A 22,290-nucleotide genomic window follows, 5' to 3' on the forward strand; every position below is an offset into this window, starting at 1 on the left:
CATTCATGACCACAGGAGGGAGCCCGACAACAGAATTCACAACAGTACCCCACCTTGAGGAGGGGTCACCGAACCCTCACCAGAGCCCCCAGGCCGACCAGGACGAGCCAAATGAAAGGCACGAACCAGATCGGCAGCATGAACATCAGAGGCAAAAACCCAGGAATTATCTTCCTGACCATAACCCTTCCACTTGACCAGGTACTGGAGTTTCTGTCTCGAAATACGAGAATCCAAAATCTTCTCCACCACATACTCCAACTCCCCCTCAACCAACACCGGGGCAGGAGGATCAACGGATGGAACCACAGGCGCCACGTATCTCCGCAACAACGACCTATGGAACACATTATGGATGGCAAAAGAAGCAGGAAGGGCCAAACGAAATGACACAGGATTGATAACCTCAGAAATCTTATACGGACCAATGAAACGAGGCTTAAACTTAGGAGAGGAAACCTTCATAGGAACATAACGAGACGACAACCAAACCAAATCCCCAACACGAAGTCGGGGACCCACACAACGCCGGCGGTTAGCGAAACGTTGAGCCTTCTCCTGGGACAATGTCAAATTGTCCACCACATGAGTCCAAATCTGCTGCAGCCTATCCATCACAGTATCTACACCAGGACAGTCCGAAGACTCAACCTGCCCTGAAGAGAAACGCGGATGGAAACCGGAATTGCAGAAAAACGGCGAAACCAAAGTAGCCGAGCTGGCCCGATTATTAGGGGCGAACTCAGCCAACGGCAAAAAGGACACCCAATCATCCTGATCAGCAGAAACAAAGCATCTCAGATATGTTTCCAAAATCTGATTAGTTCGTTCGGTTTGGCCATTTGTCTGAGGATGGAAAGCCGAGGAAAAAGACAAATCAATGCCCATCCTAGCACAAAAAGATCGCCAAATACCTCAAAACAAACTGGGAACCTCTGTCAGAAACGTTGTTCTCCGGGATACCATGTAAGCGAACCACATGCTGGAAAAATAATGGCACCAAATCAGAGGAGGAAGGTAATTTAGACAAAGGTACCAAATGGACCATCTTAGAAAAGCGATCACAAACCACCCAAATGACCGACATCTTTTGAGAGACGGGGAGATCCGAAATAAAATCCATAGAAATATGCGTCCAGGGCCTCTTCGGGACCGGCAAGGGCAAAAGCAACGCACTGGCACGAGAACAGCAGGGCTTAGCCCAAGCACAAGTCCCACAGGACTGCACAAAAGAACGCACATCCCGTGACAAAGACGGCCACCAAAAGGATCTAGCCACCAAATCACTGGTACCAAAGATGCCCAGCCAACACTGAACAATGAATCTCAGAGATAACTCTACTAGTCCATCTATCAGGGACACACAGTTTCTCTGTTGGGCAACGGTCAGGTCTATCAGCCTGAAATTTTTGCAGCACCCGCCGCAAATCAGGGGAGATGGCATACAAAATTACCCCCTCTTTGAGAATACCCGCCGGCTCAGGAACACCCAGAGAGTCAGGCACAAAACTCCTTGACAGGGCATCAGCCTTCACATTCTTAGAGCCCGGAAGGTACGAAACCACAAAATCAAAACGGGAGAAAATTAACGACCATCGAGCCTGTCTCGGATTCAACCGTTTGGCAGACTCAAGATAAGTCAAATTCTTGTGATCTGTCAAGACCACCACGCGATGCTTGGCTCCTTCAAGCCAATGACGCCATTCCTCGAATGCCCACTTCATGGCCAACAACTCTCGATTACCAACATCATAATTGCGCTCAGCAGGCGAAAACTTTCTAGAAAAGAAAGCACATGGCTTCATCACCGAGCCATCAGAACTTCTTTGCGACAAAACAGCCTCAGCTCCAATCTCAGAAGCATCAACCTCAACCTGAAACGGGAGAGAAACATCTGGCTGGCACAACACAGGGGCAGAAGAAAAACGACGCTTCAACTCCTGAAAAGCCTCTACAGCTGCAGAAGACCAATTGACCACATCAGCACCCTTCTTGGTCAAATCAGTCAACGGTTTAGCAACACTAGAAAAATTAGCAATGAATCGCAGATAAAAATTAGCAAAGCCCAGGAACTTTTGCAGGCTCTTCCCAGATGTTGGCTGAGTCCAATCGTAAATGGCTTGGACTTTAACAGGGTCCATCTCGATAGTAGAAGGGGAAAAAATGAACCCCAAAAATGAAACCTTCTGAACTCCAAATAGACACTTTGACCCCTTCACAAACAAGGAATTAGCACGAAGGACCTGGAACACCATTCTGACCTGCTTCACATGAGACTCCCAATCATCCGAACAGATCAAAATATCATCCAAATACACAATCAGGAATTTATCCAGGTACTCTCGGAAGATTTCATGCATAAAGGACTGAAATACTGATGGAGCATTGGAAAGCCCGAATGGCATAACCAGGTACTCAAAATGGCCCTTGGGCGTATTAAATGCTGTTTTCCATTCATCGCCTTGTTTAATACGCACAAGATTATACGCCCCTCGAAGATCTATCTTGGTGAACCAACTAGCCCCTTTATTACGAGCAAACAAATCAGACAGCAACGGCAAAGGATACTGAAATTTGACTGTAATTTTATTGAGAAGGCGGTAATCAATACAAGGTCTCAAAGAACCATCCTTCTTGGCCACAAAAAAGAACCCTGCTCCTAACGGTGATGACGACGGGCGAATATGGCCTTTCTCCAAGGATTCCTTTATATAACTCCGCATAGCGGCGTGTTCTGGCACAGATAAATTGAACAATCGGCCCTTAGGAAACTTACTACCAGGAATCAAATTAATTGCACAATCGCAATCCCTATGAGGAGGTAGGGCACTGGCTTTGGGCTCATCAAATACATCCCGATAATCCGACAAAAACTCTGGAACTTCAGAAGGAGTGGAAGACGAAATAGACAAAAATGGAACATCACCATGTACCCCCTGGCAACCCCAGCTGGACACAGACATAGATTTCCAGTCCAATACTGGATTATGAACCTGTAGCCATGGCAACCCCAAAACGACCACATCATGCAGATTATGCAACACCAGAAAGCGGATATCCTCCTGATGTGCAGGAGCCATGCACATGGTCAATTGGGTCCAGTACTGAGGCTTCTTCTTGGCCAAAGGCGTAGCATCAATTCCTCTCAATGGAATAGGATACTGCAAGGGCTCCAAGAAAAAACCACAGCGCCTAGCATACTCCAAGTCCATCAAATTCAGGGCAGCGCCTGAATCCACAAATGCCATAACAGAATAGGATGACAAAGAGCAGATCAGAGTAACGGACAATAGAAATTTAGACTGTACCGTACCAATGGTGTCATACCTAGCGAACCGCTTAGTGCACTTAGGACAATCGGAGATAGCATGAGTGGAATCACCACAGTAAAAACATAGCCCATTCCGACGTCTGTGTTCATGCCGTTCAGCTCTGGTCAAAGTCCTATCACATTGCATAGGCTCAGGCCCATGCTCAGATAGTACCGCCAAATGGTGCACAGCTTTACGCTCACGCAAGCGTCGATCGATCTGAATGGCCAAAGACATAGACTCATTCAGACCAGCAGGCATGGGAAATCCCACCATGACATCCTTAAGGGCTTCAGAGAGACCCTTTCTGAAGATTGCTGCCAGGGCACATTCATTCCACTGAGTGAGCACAGACCACTTTCTAAACTTCTGACAATATATCTCCGCTTCATCCTGACCCTGACACAGAGCCAGCAAGATTTTCTCTGCCTGATCCACTGAATTAGGTTCGTCATAAAGCAATCCAAGCGCCAGGAAAAACGCATCAACATCACGCAATGCCGGATCTCCTGGCGCAAGGGAAAATGCCCAGTCTTGAGGGTCACCACGTAACAAAGAAATAATGATCTTTACTTGTTGAACAGGGTCACCTGAGGAGCGAGGTTTCAAGGCAAGAAACAATTTACAATTAATTTTGAAATTCAAGAACTTAGATCTATCACCAAAAAACAAATCAGGAATTGGAATCCTAGGCTCTGACATCGGATTCTGAACCACAAAATCTTGAATGTTTTGTACACTTATAGTGAGATTATCCATCAAAGAGGACAGACCTTGAATGTCCATGTCTACACCTGTGTTCTGAACCACCCAGATGTAAAGGGGAAAAGAGAGACAAAACACACTGCAAAGAAAAAAAAATGGTCTCAGAACTTCTCTTATCCCTCTATTGAGATGCATTAGGACTTTGGGCCACCTGTACTGTTATGACCTGGTGGTCAGGACAATAATGGACCTGGTGGTTAAGAGCACACGGAATGACCTGATAGTTACTGATAATATAGGACGAGCTCTGGGACGTGGGAACTCTGCTGACCGCAATCCCTAATCCTATCGAACACACTAGAAATAGCCGTGGATTGCTCCTAACGTTCCCTATGCAACTCGGCACAGCCTAAGGAACTAGCTAGCCCTAAAGATAGAAAAATAAAGCCTACCTTGCCTCAGAGAAATTCCCCAAAGGAAAAGGCAGCCCCCCCACATATAATGACTGTGAGTAAAGATGAAAATACAAACACAGAGATGAAATAGATTAAGCAAAGTGAGGCACGACTTACTGAACAGACTGAGGATAGGAAAGGTAGGTTTGCGGTCAGCACAAAAACCTACAAAAAGACCACACAGAGGGCGCAAAAAGACAATCCGCACCGACTCACGGTGCGGAGGCGCTCCCTCTGCGTCCCAGAGCTTCCAGCAAGCAAGACAATAATCAAAATAGCAAGCTGGACAGAAAAATAGCAAACCAGAGAAAAACAAGCAGTCACTTAGCTTCTGCTGGGAAGACAGGTCACAAGAACGATCCAGGAGTGAACTAGACCAATACTGGAACATTGACAGGTGGCATGGAGCAAAGATCTAAGTGGAGTTAAATAGAGCAGCCAGCTAACGAATTAACCTCGTCACCTGAGGAAGGAAACTCAGAAACACCCACAGCCACCAGAGAAAGTCCATGGACAGAACCAGCCGAAGTACCATTCATGACCACAGGAGGGAGCCCGACAACAGAATTCACAACATGGATCTCTCTGGTGACCTGCCTTCTCCTGCAGAAGCTAAGTTCCTGATAGTCATTATTTGTTCACTGTTTTCTTGTCCAGCTGGTTATCATGAGTTTGTCTTGCTAGCTGAAAGCTCTGGGATGCAGAGTGGCCCCTCCGCACCGTGAGTCGGTCTTTTTTGCACACTCTGCATGGTTTTTTGTAGGTTTTTGTGCTGATCGCAAAGTTACCTTTCCTATCCTCTGTCTATTTAGTAAGTCTGGCCTCCCTTTGCTGAAACCTGTTTCATTTCTGCGTTTGTGACTTTCATCTTTTCTCACAGTCAATATATGTGGGGGGCTTCCTTTACCTTTGGGGAATTTCTCTGAGACAAGGTAGGCTTTATTTTCTATCTCTAGGGCTAGATAGTTCTTAGGCTGTGACGAGGCACCTAGGTCTGGTCAGGAGCGCTCCACGGCTATTTCTAGTGTGTGTGATATGATTAGGGCTTGCGGTCAGCAGAGCTCCCACATCCCAGAGCTCGTCCTGTATGAGGTTTAACTATCAGGTCATTCCGGGTGCTCCTAACCACCAGGTCATAACAGGGATGGGTTTTTTAAGGAACGACATGCACTCATCAACACACACACGATTACAAATGTATAATAAGGGCATGGCCGTGCGGCCATGCAAACCTTTTATAGCTGCAGCATGTAGAGGATCTTCCCAGAAGGACCAATGGGAGAGTGCCACAGAAGTTGAGCATCTTCAGGACCTTGCTGGAGGACCAGTGGGATCTGTTGCAGTATCTGAGCATGTGACCCTCGATCTCCAACGGGAGATCTTGCCCTGGGCATGCTCAGAAGGGGAAAAGCAAGACTTAGTCCCAAAAGCATCTGCTCGCCGCTGCCCAGCAAGGGCTTCAATGGCAGAAGCAGGAAAAGCAGCAGTAACCCTTTGCACAGAGTAAGACTGAGCAAGACGCTGGGACCGACGTCTCCACTGAGCAGGCTTCACTGCGGCTGATGCAGAATAAGAGACCGCAGCAGACATGGTTCGAGATTCCCCCTGTGCAGCGGCGGAAACACGACTCCTAACATTACCCCCCCTCCAAGGGCCCCCCTTCTTGGGCCTCGCTACGCTCAAAGGCTGCAATGAGCAGCAGAGCCCGAATGTGCTCTACAGGTTCCCTGGTTCTGTCCTCAGGGCTGTGGCTCTTCCAGTCCACCAGATAGTATTTTTTGCCACGTACTACCTTGCACCCCATGATATCATTCACCTCCTACTCATCCGTGGATGAACATGATGTCCCGGCAGATAAGTAAGAAAACCGGGACATATAGCCGGGCTTTAAGAGGGAAACGTGGAAGGTGTCGGTGATACCAAGGCACGGAGGAATAGCCAAACAGTAAACCACAGGGTTAACCTGTTCCAGAACCTTGAAAGGACCAATGTAGCGAGGCTCAAACTTAGTGGACTCAACTTGCAGCCTGATGTTACGGGCGGAGAGCCACACTAAGTCTCCAGGAGTGGGGCGCCGGTGAGCATCAGAAGAAACCCTCATTCTCTCCTTGGAAGCCCGAATGGCATCCTGTGTGCGGTCCCAAATGTCACGTGCCTCCACTGCCCAGTCTGCCACCCCGGAATCAGTGGATGACACAGGCATGGGCACAGGGACACGCGGATGCTGGCCATAATTAAGGAGAAAAGGAGTCTGCCCAGTGCAATCGGCTACGGCGTTGTTCAGAGCAAATTCTGCCCAAGGTAGCAAAGATGCCCAGTCATCCTGCCTAGCAGAGACAAAATGTTGCAAATACGTCACCAGAGTCTGGTTGGCTCTCTCTACCAACCCATTCGTCTCGGGATGATATGCAGAGGAGAGATTTAGTTCTATGCTGAGTAAATGACAGAGCTCTCTCCAAAACCGAGACGTGAACTGGGCACCCCAGTCACTGACAATTTTATCAGGCATACCATGTAAACAGAAAATATGTTTACTGAACAACGCCGCTAAGGCCAGAGCAGAAGGTCACCGTGGAAGCGGCACCAAGTGCACCATCTTAGAGAAATAATCGGTGACAACCCAGATAACGGTGCAGTTATGAGACTTTGGTAAGCCCACCACGAAGTCACTTCCTGACCATCTCCCAGTGCCTGTCTGCCACCAGTAGGGAATAAAGTAATCCAGCAGGCCATTGCCGAGGAGACCGATTTTTGGCACATGAGACACACACCCGAATATAGTCCCCGACGTCATGGGCCATATGCGGACACCAGTACGTCCTCACCAAAAGCTCAGATGTCCTCTTGGTCCCAAAATGTCCACCCACCCTGGACGAGTAAGCCCAAGAGAGAACCACCGGTCGCAAATTAGATTGAACGAAAGTCTTGCCTGGGGGCACAGACTCTAGCAAAACCAGAGCTACAGTTCTCAAGCTCTCAGAAGGGACAATAAGCAGAGGCTCCTCCTTCTCTTCCTCAGATGACACTACGGAGCGAGAGAGAGCGTCGGCACGAATGTTCTTCTCCCAGGAGAGAAAATGGAGAGTAAAATGGAACCGGGAGAAGAACAGGGTCCATCTAGCCTGGCAAGAATTCAGCCGCTGGGCCGTCTGTAAGTACACAAAGTTCTTGTGGTCAGTGAACACTTGGAAGGGAAAGCGAGCTCCCTCCAAGAGGTGTCTCCACTCTCAGAAAGCCAACTTCATGGCAAGCAACTCCCTGTCCCCGATGGAATAATTCCTCTCTGCTGGTGAAAAGGTCTTGGAGAAGAAGAAGCAAGTTTACTTCCGACCTTGAGCATCCTTTTGGAAGAGGACTGCTCCAGCACCAACGGATGAGGCATCCACCTCCATAATAAATGGCTTATCTACATCAGGGCGATGTAGGATGGGAGCGCTAGCGAACTGTGACTTAATCAAGAGAAAGGCCTTGGAGACCTCCTCCGACCACATCTTGGGATTTGCTCCCTTCTTGGTGAGGGCAACCAAGGGAGCTGCCAAAGGGAGCTGACACGATTACAAATGTATACTAGCGCATGGCTGTGCGGCCATGCAAACCTTTGATAGCTGCAGCATGTACAGGGCCTTCCCAGAAGGACCAATGGGAGGCTGCCACAGAAGTTGAGCACCTTCAGGACCTTCTTGGAGGACCAATGGGATCTGCTGCAGTATCTGAGCATGTGACCTTCGATCTCCAATGGGAGATCTTGCCCTGGTCATGCTCAGAAGGGGAAAAGCAGGACTTAGTCCCAAAAGCATCTGATCGCCGCTACCCAGCACTGGCTTCAAAGGCAGAAGCAGGAAAAGCAGCAGTAACCCTTTGCACAGAGTGAGACTGAGCAAGATGCTTGGACCGACGTCTCCACTGAGCAGGCTCCACTGCGGCTGATGCAGAATGAGAGACCGCAGCGGACATGGTTCGAGATTCCCCCTGTGCAGTGGAGAGAACTCGACTCCTAACATGCACAACCATATTATGAACTGGTTTTGATGGACACTCATACTCAGTCACTTTCACCTTCAGCCAGTTTTCTCCATAGTAAATAGGGATCCCCTTTACCTATTTCAACACCAATTTGAAAAAAAAACTTTGTCCTGACTCCAATTTTTATTATCTGCTCTTCAATGACCAGTATATCATTATTTAAAACAGTGGCTGGGGAGGGGAGAGTGACTGAACATTTATGACCAGCAGAACACAATAAATTGAATAACCTTGAACATGGCTTCATCCTTTAAAGACCAGGAGGCAAAATACTGTGTAAGTAAATGTTATCACTTTTTACTGGATTGATTTTGTTTTAAACTGTGAAATTAGATATATTGTTAATGGTAGATCAATCTAATTGAGAAAAGATTACATCAGTAATAATCAGTACATTACTGCTGGCAACTTCCATTGTCTGAAATGTAATTAGAGATTGGAAGTTATGTGTAACTGTGATGACCAAGACAGAGCCTGAGTAGGTAGGTAGATAGATAAATAGATAGATAGATGTGAATTAGCTAAACCTATACCAGAAATGGTAGAATTAAAAAGAAATGATTGTGCGGTAGAGATGAAAATGTCCACCAAGCGCAAATTGACATTGACACATTTCAAAATTCAATGATAATTGAAATACCTTGTCAAAAAGGGAAAGCAATTTGTACTGGATATGATTGTTTTCAGCCATGCTGATGGACAGGTGGTCAATTTCCCTTGACAGGAAAAACCCAGACAATTTCAGAGACCATTTCTCCACGAGGTGTAGTGCAATTCTTTAAACATTAATGACTTGATGAATTGGCATGTTACTATTCATGACTTGAGCGCATTCTCATGTTCTTATCGAGCAGTACTTACATGGCTAACACAGTCTGCTAATGTGACAAAAATATAGAAATTATTTTCTCCTTATTCTGTTCCGTGATAACACTCTATGAGATACAATAGATCATAAATGCTTAAAATACATTGACAGCACAGTGTGCCAGTTAGTTTTTATCCTGAGACAATTTCCATTAACCTGTATGCGCATTAGGAGACGCACAACTGAGGCAAGAAGTACAAAAGTGACAGGTATATTAAATGAAAAAATGGCTATGGCATGTGTAAATCGGTATACTATACATCTGCATTCACTTTGGGAAGATAGTTCGACTTTCTTAATTAATAAACGCTTTACTTCCAAGGAGTGAAGTACCAACAGATGTGTTTGGGGACTTTGCCATCTCTATCCACTGTGCTAACTGATATGGTTTGAAAACTTTTATTTTGTAGGGTGTCCAAAAATGGAAACAAGTGACTGTGACTCATGCTGCTCTCACAACAAGTAACGCCAACAAACAAGTTTTATTTTCCATTTACATTGGAGGAAGTTAAAATTGCTCCAGTGATTTCGGTGTCAGTCTGCCTGCTCTGCTTACTAATGAGAGTACATTATAATCTAATTAAAAACTGGAGAAATTTGGCCCATCTGCTTAAACTTTTTGTATAACCCTAGGCTACTGTTAATTTCAACTCATGTTCATAACATGCTTTCTGGAAGCTTAATTCCAAATGCATACGTCTCGAGGAGAAACAGTGGGAAGGGTATTACCTTGAACAGCTGCAAATACATCTTTACTCACTTGTGAGGAAGCAAAATCCAGTTTTTCAAGCCCAACAAGATATCTGTTCTTGCTGGTTAACAACTCCAGTCTTTTGCGTTCTAATAGATTCTTAAAGGTCTTGATTAATTCAAGGTACGATGTTGAAGTGACATATATCTGTCTCTGCAGCGTCTGGAAAACCCTGTAAGCAATTAAAAATAGAAAGACATAAGACATAGCCTCAGACTGCTAGAGTTCAGCATAACATATTTTCTTCTTTTCAGTTTATTTTCCACTTTGAGACATAAACACACATTTGTCCTCATCAATTCCCTAAAATGAGTTTTCAGCTTTCACAGGAAACCAAAGCTATATAGGCTTTTTCACGTAAAAAAAGGCAAAAAAACTAATTTCCACTCGAACAGCTCCAAGGTCAAGTCAGTAAAAAAGGCAGTTGTTCGTGCTCATGAATATTGTATGTGAGCCAATAACAATTTTTATTTTTTTTAGGAAAAATGATAGGGGTAGGTCAGTTATAAAAGCATAGCGTGTGTAATGGCTATTCAACTCAGCATTTCCTCTAGCTACAACAATGTCATTATTTGTTTAATAGAAAGATTTATTCCAAGACACAATAGAAATAAAATGAAGAAAAATCTATTACCATGCAAAATGTTGCAGAGAATGCAATGTATATGTATATTTTGCAGAGTTTCATCTTACTATAATATGACGGAATGACTGATTATTGAGCACAAAACTTTCCAGATCTGTATTGTATCTGACTTCATAGCAATGGACAACAAAGGCTGAAGTAAAAAAGGGATTCTAAATCCTCTTATGATGCTGAAAGAGCCCTTGTTGTAACAATCATGAAAAATTAAATAAATTTAACCTTCCTCTAGTGTTAGGGTTGTGACCGACCCGTTTTAGGTTTTAAATGCATACAAATTCTACATAGATTTCTTTATTGCATCAAGACTTTTTGACTTTTTCAGGAACTTATTGTTAAACAAAATACAATAAAATAAAACTATTTTACTAAGTTGTAAAATGCTCTTATTAAAATTATAACATTTGTGTTGTTGGGGTCAATTTCGACCCAGGTCTAATATAAGAGTAAAAAAAACAACAATAAGTCCCAAAACTGAACTCATAAGCACAATATAAACCAACAGCCCACAGCCAGCTCTACCTCCAACAACTTGAGTTAGGGACATGTCCAGGCATGTATGGCCAAATCAGCTTAGAGTTGGTACTTGCAGAGTATAGTTTATATTATTCTCTTGAGGTTCGTTTGACAATATTTTTATATTTAAAATGAAGGGTATGCTCTCAAATGAAAGGCCCAGGGGGCCACAACAAAAATATTAAAATCAATCCTTCCATGGATGAGAAACCCTAACAAGGTAACTAAGAGGTAAGAAACAAATTGGGTCATAAATAAATGTTTTTAGGGTACCCTAGGGGTGATTTAAGACACAGGACAAAACTGACCCGTTAACATAAGAAAGAGTAACAGAAAGGTAACACTAGAGGAAGGTTAAACCCTAAAGGTACCGTCACACTAAGCGACGCTGCAGCGATACCGACAACGATCCGGATCGCTGCAGCGTCGCTGTTTGGTCGCTGGAGAGCTGTCACACAGACAGCTCTCCAGCGACCAACGATCCCGAGGTCCCCGGTAACTAGGGTAAACATCGGGTAACTAAGCGCAGGGCCGCGCTTAGTAACCCGATGTTTACCCTGGTTACCATCCTAAAAAGTAAAAAAACAAACGCTACATACTTACCTACCGCTGTCTGTCCTCGGCGCTCTGCTTCTCTGGTCTGGCTGTGAGCGCCGGGCAGCCAGAAAGCAGAGCGGTGACGTCACCGCTCTGCTTTCCGGCTGACCGACGCTCACAGCCAGAGCAGGAGGAGAGCAGAGCACAGCGCTGGAGGACAGACGGCTGTAGGTAAGTATGTAGTGTTTGTTTTTTTACTTTTAGGATGGTAACCAGGGTAAACATCGGGTTACTAAGCGCGGCCCTGCGCTTAGTTACCCGATGTTTACCCTGGTTACCAGCAAAGACATCGCTGAATCGGTGTCACACACGCCGATTCAGCGATGTCTACGGGGAGTCCAGCGACGAAATAAAGTTCTGGACTTTCTTCCCCGACCAGCGACAGCACAGCAGGGGCCTGATCGCTGCTGCCTGTCACACTGGACGATATCGCTAGCGAGGACGCTGCAACGTCACGGATCGCTAGCGATATCGTCTAGTGTGACAGTACCTTTAGTGACCAAACCAATTTTGACCTAAATGTCCAGGCCAAATTTTTTTATTCTGACAAGTGTCACGCTATGTGGCAATAACTTCAATTGATCCCAGTAATTCTCACATTGTTTGTTCATGATGCCTTGTACTTTATGTTAATGGTAACTTTTGTTCCATATTTTTTGCATTTGTTTGTGAAAATTTTAAAATTTGGGTGAAAATATTTTAGATTTAGCAGTTTTCAAAGTTTCAATCTTTATATCCTTAAACCAGTTAGTCATGCTGTACAAAATAGTTAATAAATAACATTTACCGTATGTCTACTTTATATCTGCATCATTTTTTAAACACTATTTCATTTTGTTAGGATGTTAGAAGAGTTAAAAGTTTCACAGCAATTTCCAATTTTTTCAGCAAATTTCCAAAACCTGTTTCTTTAGGAACCTTTTCAGATTTAAATGGACCTTGAAGGGGCTATATTTTGGAAACTCCCCAAAAGTGATACCAATTTAAAAACCACACCCTTCAAAAACTTCAAAACTGCTATCTGAAATAGTTTAATCCTTCAAGTGCTACACAGGAATTAATGCAAAATGGAATGAAAGAAATATGCATTTTAAATTTACGCAAAAAATGTTTTAGCTTCAAATATTTCCTTTCACAAGGAATAGCATGAGAAAATAGACCTAAAAATTTGTTACCCAGTTTCTTATGAGTGTGTTGATACCCCACATGTGGTCATTAACCTTTGTTTGGACTGACGGCAGGGCCCGGAAATGAGGGAGCACTATTTGAATTTTGTAACACAAATTTGGCTGAAAAATTGTGGGCACCATGTCATATTTGCAAGGGCCCTAAGGCACCAAAAAAGCAGAAGCCACACAAGTAACCCCATTTTGGAAATGAAACTCCTCAAGAATTTTAACTAGGGGTATAGTGAGCAATTTGAACCCACAGGTACTACATAAAATTTCATAACATTAAGCTGTCAAATTGAAGTTTTTCATTTTCTCACACAAATGTTATTTTAGCCCCAAATTTCTCACTTTGCAAAAAGTAACATCAAATAGAAACCACACTGTATGTTACCCACTTTCTTACGATGATATCCCACATGTTGTCATAAACCTCATTTTGGACAAATGGCAGGGCTTGGAACGGAATGAGCAATACTTGAATTTTGGAACATAAATTTGGCTGAAATAAATTGTTGGCATTATGTCACATTTGCAGGGCCCCTAAGGTGCCTAAACAGCAGAAAACCCCACAAGTAACCCCATTTTGGAAATTGCACCCCTCAAGGAATTCATCTAGGGGTATACTGAGCGTTTTTATCTTACACGTGATTCACAAAACTTTATAACATTTAGAAGTGAGAACAAAAAATTACTTTTTTCTACTAAAATACTATTTTAGCATCAAATTTATCATTTAAACCAGGGATTATAGGAGAAAATGGACCCTATAATTTATCATTCAATTTCTCCCGAGCTTGGCCATCCTATATAGGATTTTTCTGCTGCATAGGATAGATCTCAAGCCTTGTCTTGTGCCGTGGTCTCCCATTCTGGGCCAGCCGCTGGGATGACTACTCAGCACAAACTCTGGTCCCAGCATCTTGCTCAGACTCGTGCTGTACGTGTGGCTACTGCTGGCTCTCCAGCTAAATCTATAGTAATGACTGGTATACACATGCAGCTTTGCACTCCAGAGCTTAAGTCCAGAAATCATGTTACTGAGCATGTCCGTGAGGTGGTGCCGTCTCATTGGTGCTCAGTTGTCAGCTGCTCTGGTGATGTGGCAGCACCAGATTGATCCAAGGTCCTGTCTGACTGGACTTGAGCTTTACGTATAAAGGGCTCTCAGAGGCACACACCTGTGCGCTAGTATCATTTGTGTTGGTGTGTGAGAGTGGATACGCTACCACTCTGGCTGCACGTATGTGTATTGTGATCTAGCTTAGCTTAGAGCCAGTTAGAGTTTTTGCTTGTCGCTTGGCTTCCAGCGCCTGTATCCAGTCGTGTGTGCGGTTAGCACAGCTGAGTTACAGAGCAAGTTCAACCATAGAGCCTTTTTGCTCCCCTGTGAGTTCTACAGGGTTTTGTTTTAGCTAACTAGCATCAGCATATTGTTTTCCTTTTGACTCTGTGCGTATTCTGTTACTGTGTGCAAGTGACACAGCTCTATTGCAGAGCATCTATTCTGTTACTGTGTGCGAGTGACACAGCTCTATTGCAGAGCATCTATTCTGTTACTGTGTGCGAGTGACACAGCTCTATTGCAGATCACCTATTCCGTTGCTGTGTAGGAGTGGCACAGCTCTGTAGCAGAGCTTCTGTTTTGTTTTTGCTTTCATGTTCATTTCTGGTACTGTTCACTGAGTGGCGTTTAACTCTGTGTGCAAGCTATCGCTCGCTGTGTGTTCTGTATCTTCATAGCAGGTCCAAAACCTATGTGACCTTTCTAAGCAAATTCCTTTATTTCACTAAGCACTTTACATTTGGAACCCCCAACAGAATCTGATATATTGGTATATATGGCTACATTACTTCGTGCCATATAAACTGTATTCCATTCATGACAGTATTTGTTGTGACCTTTATTCCAGCGCTAGCTCTGCTCTTTTTGCACATCCATAATAATTTTATTTCTGTAGCACCAACATATTCCGCAGCACTCTAAATTTTAGATGGGACTTGTAAAGACAATAAAACACATTACAACATAACAATAATCACATAAATTGACAGTTACCAAGAGGAATAAGGGCTCTGCTTACAACCTATGAGGATGTGGTTATGGCGTTCGGTAGACGCTGTTCCTATTGCATTTTGCTTCCTGGCACTATATGTTGGACTGGCTCTCCGACAACATGACAGGAGAAGTGTATATATACAGTGCATAAATGCAGAGTAAGGCCCTGTTCACAAGTTCAGAATTTTACATCAGCATATGTAAACCACAACCACAGCTTGCCATTTTGGTTGGAGGAGGATATATTTTTTCAATACAAAGATGGCGCCACCTGCGCAGTAGCAGCTGTCGGATCACCGATAGCTGCTACTGCGCAGGCATGGCCGGCGCCATTTTCAAAACAGATTTTGTTTATGAATTTCAGGATAACCTTTAACAAATTAATTATATACACAGTACATATGCGATCAGGCTGCAGCACAGGTGCCACCACTGGCATCTGCCTGCAGAAGAGGATTTGTGTTTCACATGATATATGTATATATATAAAATATTCATTATGGCAGGTCAGTGAGGGATCAGTGACCTGTCAGCAGTCTACATTATGAATACCTAAGCAGAGCATCACATGAAGACCAATCCACAGGCCGCCCCATATCATTAACACAAAACTGAGAATAAAGATTAAACAACCACAAGATGGATTTGATCACCATGTATCATTTTAATCAGTGTAACAGCGCTGACCTGACACTGTGTGTAGGTTACTGTGCACAATTCTGCTGCCAAGTTCCCTTCAATTATGCCATGTATGTCACAAGGTATACGCCAGGGCCGATGACCATCCGTCACACAGGATACTCCGGGGCCGACGACTATCCGCCACATGGGTTCCATCGGGGCCGACCACTATTCATCAAGCGGGATACGCTGAGGCCGACCACTATCCGCCATACAGGGTACTCTGGGACTGATATATATATAAACTACAAATTTGATATTTGAAAGTGAAATGATGGGCTGTCCACAAGCCTGCACACATGCGCGCTCAAAGAGAGGAAAAACATACGCACACATGCACGCTCAAAGACAAGAAAAACACGCACACATGCACGCTCACACACTTGAGAAAACACATACACACATGAGAAAGCACACATTCACACATAAGAAAACACACGTACACACATAGGAAAACACACACCCAGGAAAACACACACCCAGGAAAACACGGACACACACACACGGAAAAACACACACAGGAAAACACACACCCAGGAAAGCACATACACACGCACCCAGGAAAACATACACCAAGGAAAAAACACACACACCAATGAAAATACACACACACCCAGGAAAATACACCTACACACACCCAGGGAACACAAACACCCAGGAAAATACACCCACAGGAAAACACACACACTCATCTAGGAAAACACACACCCACCCAGGAAAACACGCCCAGGAAAAACACACACACACACACTCAGGGAAACACACACACCCAGGAAAGCACAGACACACATACACACACACCTAGGAAAATACACACCTAGGAAAACACATACACCCAGGAAAACACACACACATCCAGGAAAACACACACACACACACCCAGGAAAAAACACACAATCCCAGGAAAACACACATACACACACTCAGGAAAACACACACACACCCAGGAAACACACACACACAAACACATAGGAAAACACACATAGGAAAACATACATACCCAGGAAAACACATACTCTAATCTGCCACGTTTAATTTGTCAAATGCCCCTTCCCCCTGCTACTTAGCACAGCAAAAGTTGAGATGGGCATTTGGAGAGGGTACCTGGAATGTGCTGGGCAATGGGCAAACAGGGAGGCTATTTCTCATCTTTTCCTGCTGTTCTGTGCTGCTGCTCTGCATGCTGATTCTCCTCCCCCTACAGGTCTTGGCTGATCGGACATCGGAGACAGATCTGCACATAGAAGAGGAGGATGCTGTGTGCAATCATTATGTAAGTGCCGCACCCTCCTCTTTTTAGCTGTGCGACAAGCAGCAGCGCTGCCCCCTCTCACCGTTATGTGCACATTACGGAAGCCGGCCATGGCTCCAGCCACATGTGCACACTGCACGTCCAGCCCCTCGTCATGCTGCACCACCAGGTGCATGAAAAATTAAAGGTGCCGGCAGCCAGAACACCGCTGGCCACTGGGCAAATGTCGGAAGGGCAGATTAGCAATGTGGGCCTGGACATGATCCATTTATTATGCTTGTGACCTAAAATTTTAAATATTGGCTGAAAGTATTTGTTAAACTACAAGACAGCTTTCAAGTAGAAATATCACCATGCTCCATGTTATAGAGAACATTTTTTACAGATTACTACAGATTAAGAATGCCAGCTTGAAAGGGGGTTTTCCGACAACTACCTCCAATGCTCCTGCCAGCTGATCTTCAGGAGTACTCACACCATCTTTGAGCACCCAGCCTGCATCTGACTCTCGCCGGTGCACTACCTGCGACCGAACTGGTCACATCAGCTTCACCTGCCTGGAAAGGCAGAAGTTGAACAGCACACTTGAGGTCCAAAGGTCTACTGCAGCTGTTTTTTTTGTGAGAGGGGAGGTTGGGAGGGCCTGTGAAAATTTGCAACCGGTTACCGTGGGCGACAAAGTCACCAGCATAGAGCAAACCCTCATCTGCCCTGAGTTTGTGTTACCTGAAGAACTCTCCCTGGGAAGACCAAGAATGTCATCGAGTTTGGGGGCATTTGCCGACCCTTACTGATGGCTCAGGTTTTCCTGGATTGGGGTGCAGTGAGGGGGTTAAGGGAAGTGGGGTATCCAAGAACCTCCCCTCAAATATTTTATTGGGAACTGATGTGGGACGGTTGGATTGACTGGTATGTCATGTGTTTCAACTGTCAAAACTGTGATGTCAATGCATAATGATAATGTGTTTTGTGGTACAGGAAAACTCAGCCATGTCATGCATTGGTATGATGATTCTGAGGGTCCCCTAAAAGGAACAAACATCAGTGCTAATGGCGATAGGAACAGGCATGGGAAAATGAAGCAGGTGGTCCCGTGCAGCTGACCACTATGGATTGTTACATGGCCAATGACAGCTGCTCCATGATTAGCACTGCTCCTAAAGCATTAGAGGAGCATGGGGAGAATCATGGGAATTCTAAGGAAGGTGGTTGCTTACAGCTGATAAGTGTAATGATGGACTGTGACATGGCCGGTGGTACCTGCCCCATGTTTAGCAAGTCTCATGAGGTAACAGAAGAGGCAGGGAAAGTTTTATCCCCATCCTGTCTTGATGGTGTGAAAGTCTGGTCCTCATTTGGTCAGGGTAGTGGGAAAGTAGTGTCCACAGCCTGTCAGGGGGACAGGAAAGTAGTGTCCCCAGTCTGTCAGGGTGGTGGGAAAGTAGGGTCTCCAATCTTTCTGGATGATGGAAGGTCTGTCCCACAGCTTATCAGGGTGGCAGGAACATAGTATCTCAAGTCTGTCAGGGAGAGATGAAAGGGTTACTCATAGCCTGTCAGTGTAAAGGGAAAGTGTTGTTATGTCCCAGGGAGACAGCTTTATAACTGCTGTTAACCGCAGTCTGAGTGCTCGGAATACAGGCTACGAGTTGCCATCTGGACTCTCATCATTAAGCAGGATAACAGGACCAGTTGCTGGCCCAGAGCAGGTCCCAGAGGGTTCCTGTGGGGCCTCTGTTATGATCAGGTGGCCTTGGAGCAGCATGAAAACCTTCACTGGAGTAGGTGGTAACTTATACTGACCGCAAACCCTGGTCTTATCACCGCAACTAGAAGTAGCCGTGTGGTGTGCCTAACAAAACCTAGACACCTCGACACAGCCGGAGGACTAAATACCCCTAAAGATGGAAATAGGAAAACTATCTTGCCTCAGAGTAGACCCCCAAAGGATAGGCAGCCCCCCACAAATATTGACTGTGAGTTGGAGAGGAAAAGACACACGCAGACAGAAAACAAGCTTAGCAAAGGAGGCCACTTCTAGCTAAATAGAAAAGGACAGGACAGGATACTAAGCGGTCAGCATAAAAATACTACAAAAATATCCACAGCAGAAAATACAAAACTCCACCACCTAACTAAAGATGTGGAGAGTATAACTGCAACTCCAGAGAATCCAACCAGACTGAGAAAAACAACTGACACAGTCTAAGCTGGACAAATAGAAACAAAAGATCAGCACTGAAAATAAGCACACACCAAGTGTGCTTCAGAAAAAGAAACAGACACTTATCTTTGCTGAACTGGCAGCTAAGCAGGTGAGGCCAGGCAGAGATCCAATACTTCCAAAGAAACATTGACAACTGGCAAGGGCTAATGAATCCTGCACACTTAAATATCCCAGTCAGAACAGCAATTAGCAGATACACCTGGCCAGGACTGTGACTCAGAGACAACTGCATTCCCACCTACAACCACTGGAGGGAACCCAAGAGCAGAATTCACAACAGTACCCCCCCTTGAGGAGGGGTCACCGAACCCTCACCAGGACCTCCAGGACGATCAGGATGAGCCAGATGAAAGACATGGACCAAATCAGCAGCATGGACATCAGAAGCAAAAACCCAAGAATTATCCTCCTGGCCATAACCCTTCCATTTGACAAGGTACTGAAGCTTCCGCCTCGAAAAACGGGAATCCAAAATCTTCTCAACAACATATTCCAACTCCCCATCAACCAACACAGGGGCCGGAGGATCAACAGAGGGAACAACGGGCTCCACATTATTCCGCAACAAAGATCTATGGAAGACATTATGGATAGCAAAAGAGGCCGGAAGCGCCAGTCGAAAAGACACCGGATTAATAATCTCAGAAATCCTATAAGGACCAATAAACCGAGGCTTAAACTTAGGAGAAGAAACCTTCATAGGAACATGACGGGAAGACAACCAGACCAGATCCCCAACCCGAAGCCGGGAACCAACACACCGACGACGGTTAGCAAAATGCTGACCCTCCTCCTGAGACAACACCAAATTGTCCACCACATGAGCCCAAATCTGCTGCAACCTGTCAACCACAGAATTCACACCAGGACAGTCAGAAGGCTCAACCTGCCCAGAAGAAAAACGAGGATGAAAACCAAAATTACAAAAGAAAGGCGAAACCAAAGTAGCCGAACTAGCCCGATTATTAAGGGCAAACTTGGCCAATGGCAAAAAAGCCACCCAATCATCCTGATCAGCAGACACAAAGCATCTCAAATAAGTCTCCAAAGTCTGATTAGTTTTCTCGGTCTGGCCGTTTGTCTGAGGATGAAATGCAGAGGAAAAAGACAAATCAATGCCCAGCTTGGAACAAAACATTTCAAAAACCTGACCGGCACATCCAAACATAGACTAAGTGTGAACAGGTGCTGAACCTAGAGTCGCCAACTCGTATATAGTTAAGTAAATAAGGCAGCACACTGCAGCGCTGAAACATGCAAACCTGAAACACGAAATCTGAACTGCATTACTGCACTAGAAATATGAAAAATGAGAGCGTTTAGCGCATAAAAATGGCCAATTTTATGTGTACCTGGTAGCCCCTTTATGGCATCTCTCTTATACCAGGTCCTACACTTGCCTTACCTCGCTGAGAATAATCGTCTCCATCTGAATGGGTACATGTGAAACCTCTTCCTAGACTAAAATTCTCTCTCTCTGTGGGGGGGTATTGGACCTGCTGTAATTAAAACACCTGTGGCTAGGAGGCGGAGTGCACGATCAGAAGGCTAAAGAATACATTTCAAAAACCTGACCGGCACATCCAAACATAGACTAAGTGTGAACAGGTGCTGAACCTAGAGTCGCCAACTCGTATATAGTTAAGTAAATAAGGCAGCACACTGCAGCGCTGAAACATGCAAACTTGAAACACGAAATTTGAACTGCATTACTGCACTAGAAATATGAAAAATGAGAGCGTTTAGCGCATAAAAATGGCCAATTTTATGTGTACCTGGTAGCCCCTTTATGGCATCTCTCTTATACCAGGTCCTACACTTGCCTTACCTCGCTGAGAATAAACTTCTCCATCTGAATGGGCACATGTGAAATCTCTTCCTAGACTAAAATTCTCTCTCTCTGTGGAGGGGTATTGGACCTGCTGTAATTAAAACACCTGTGGCTAGGAGGCGGAGTGCACGATCAGAAGGCTAAAGAATACATTTCAAAAACCTGACCGGCACATCCAAACATAGACTAAGTGTGAACAGGTGCTGAACCTAGAGTCGCCAACTCGTATATAGTTAAGTAAATAAGGCAGCACACTGCAGCGCTGAAACATGCAAACTTGAAACACGAAATTTGAACTGCATTACTGCACTAGAAATATGAAAAATGAGAGCGTTTAGCGCATAAAAATGGCCAATTTTATGTGTACCTGGTAGCCCCTTTACGGCATCTCTCTTATACCAGGTCCTACACTTGCCTTACCTCGCTGAGAATAAACGTCTCCATCTGAATGGGTACATGTGAAACCTCTTGCTTGGCACAAAAGGCATGCCAAAACCTAGAAACAAACTGGGAACCTCTGTCGGACACAATATTCTCCGGAATACCATGCAAACGGACCACATACTGAAAAAACAATGGAACCAAATCAGAAGAAGAAGGCAATTTAGGCAAAGGCACCAAATGAACCATCTTAGAGAATCGGTCACAAACAACCCAGATAACCGACATCCTCTGGGAAGCAGGAAGATCGGAAATAAAATCCATAGAAATATGCGTCCAGGGCCTCTCAGGGACCGGCAATGGCAAAAGCAACCCACTAGCACGGGAGCAACAAGGCTTGGCCCGCGCACAGGTCTCACAGGACTGCACAAAAGAATGCACATCACGCGACAATGAAGGCCACCAAAAGGACCTACCAACCAAATCTCTGGTACAAAAAATGCCAGGATGACCAGCCAACACGGAACAGTGAACCTCAGAAATCACTCTACTAGTCCATCTGTCAGGAACAAACAGTTTCCCCACAGGACAGCGGTCAGGTTTGTCAGCCTGAAATTCCTGAAGAACCCATCGTAAATCAGGGGAAATGGCAAAAAGGACCACCCCCTCTTTCAGAATACCGACCGGCTCTAAGACCTCAGGAGAATCAGTAAACCTATAAATAGGGCACCGGAGATACAGAGCTCCGCCATAATATCTAATATAATAACCCAAAAGAGAAATGGACACAGTGAGCTAAAATATAACAATTTTTATTATGT

General features: G+C 44.9%; 1 protein-coding gene across 1 annotated transcript in view; it reads right to left on the minus strand.

The window, feature by feature from the left end:
• Window positions 1-22,290, minus strand: part of LOC138674484 (dynein axonemal heavy chain 3-like) — a 3,367,401-nt gene that overhangs the window by 732,495 nt on the left and 2,612,616 nt on the right. Inside the window, 1 exon segment of the mRNA XM_069762320.1 lies at window positions 10,123-10,285. Coding sequence (XP_069618421.1) covers window positions 10,123-10,285 — 163 coding nt within the window.

Source organism: Ranitomeya imitator, chromosome 4 (assembly GCF_032444005.1).
Source record: "Ranitomeya imitator isolate aRanImi1 chromosome 4, aRanImi1.pri, whole genome shotgun sequence".
NCBI lineage: Eukaryota > Metazoa > Chordata > Amphibia > Anura > Dendrobatidae > Ranitomeya > Ranitomeya imitator.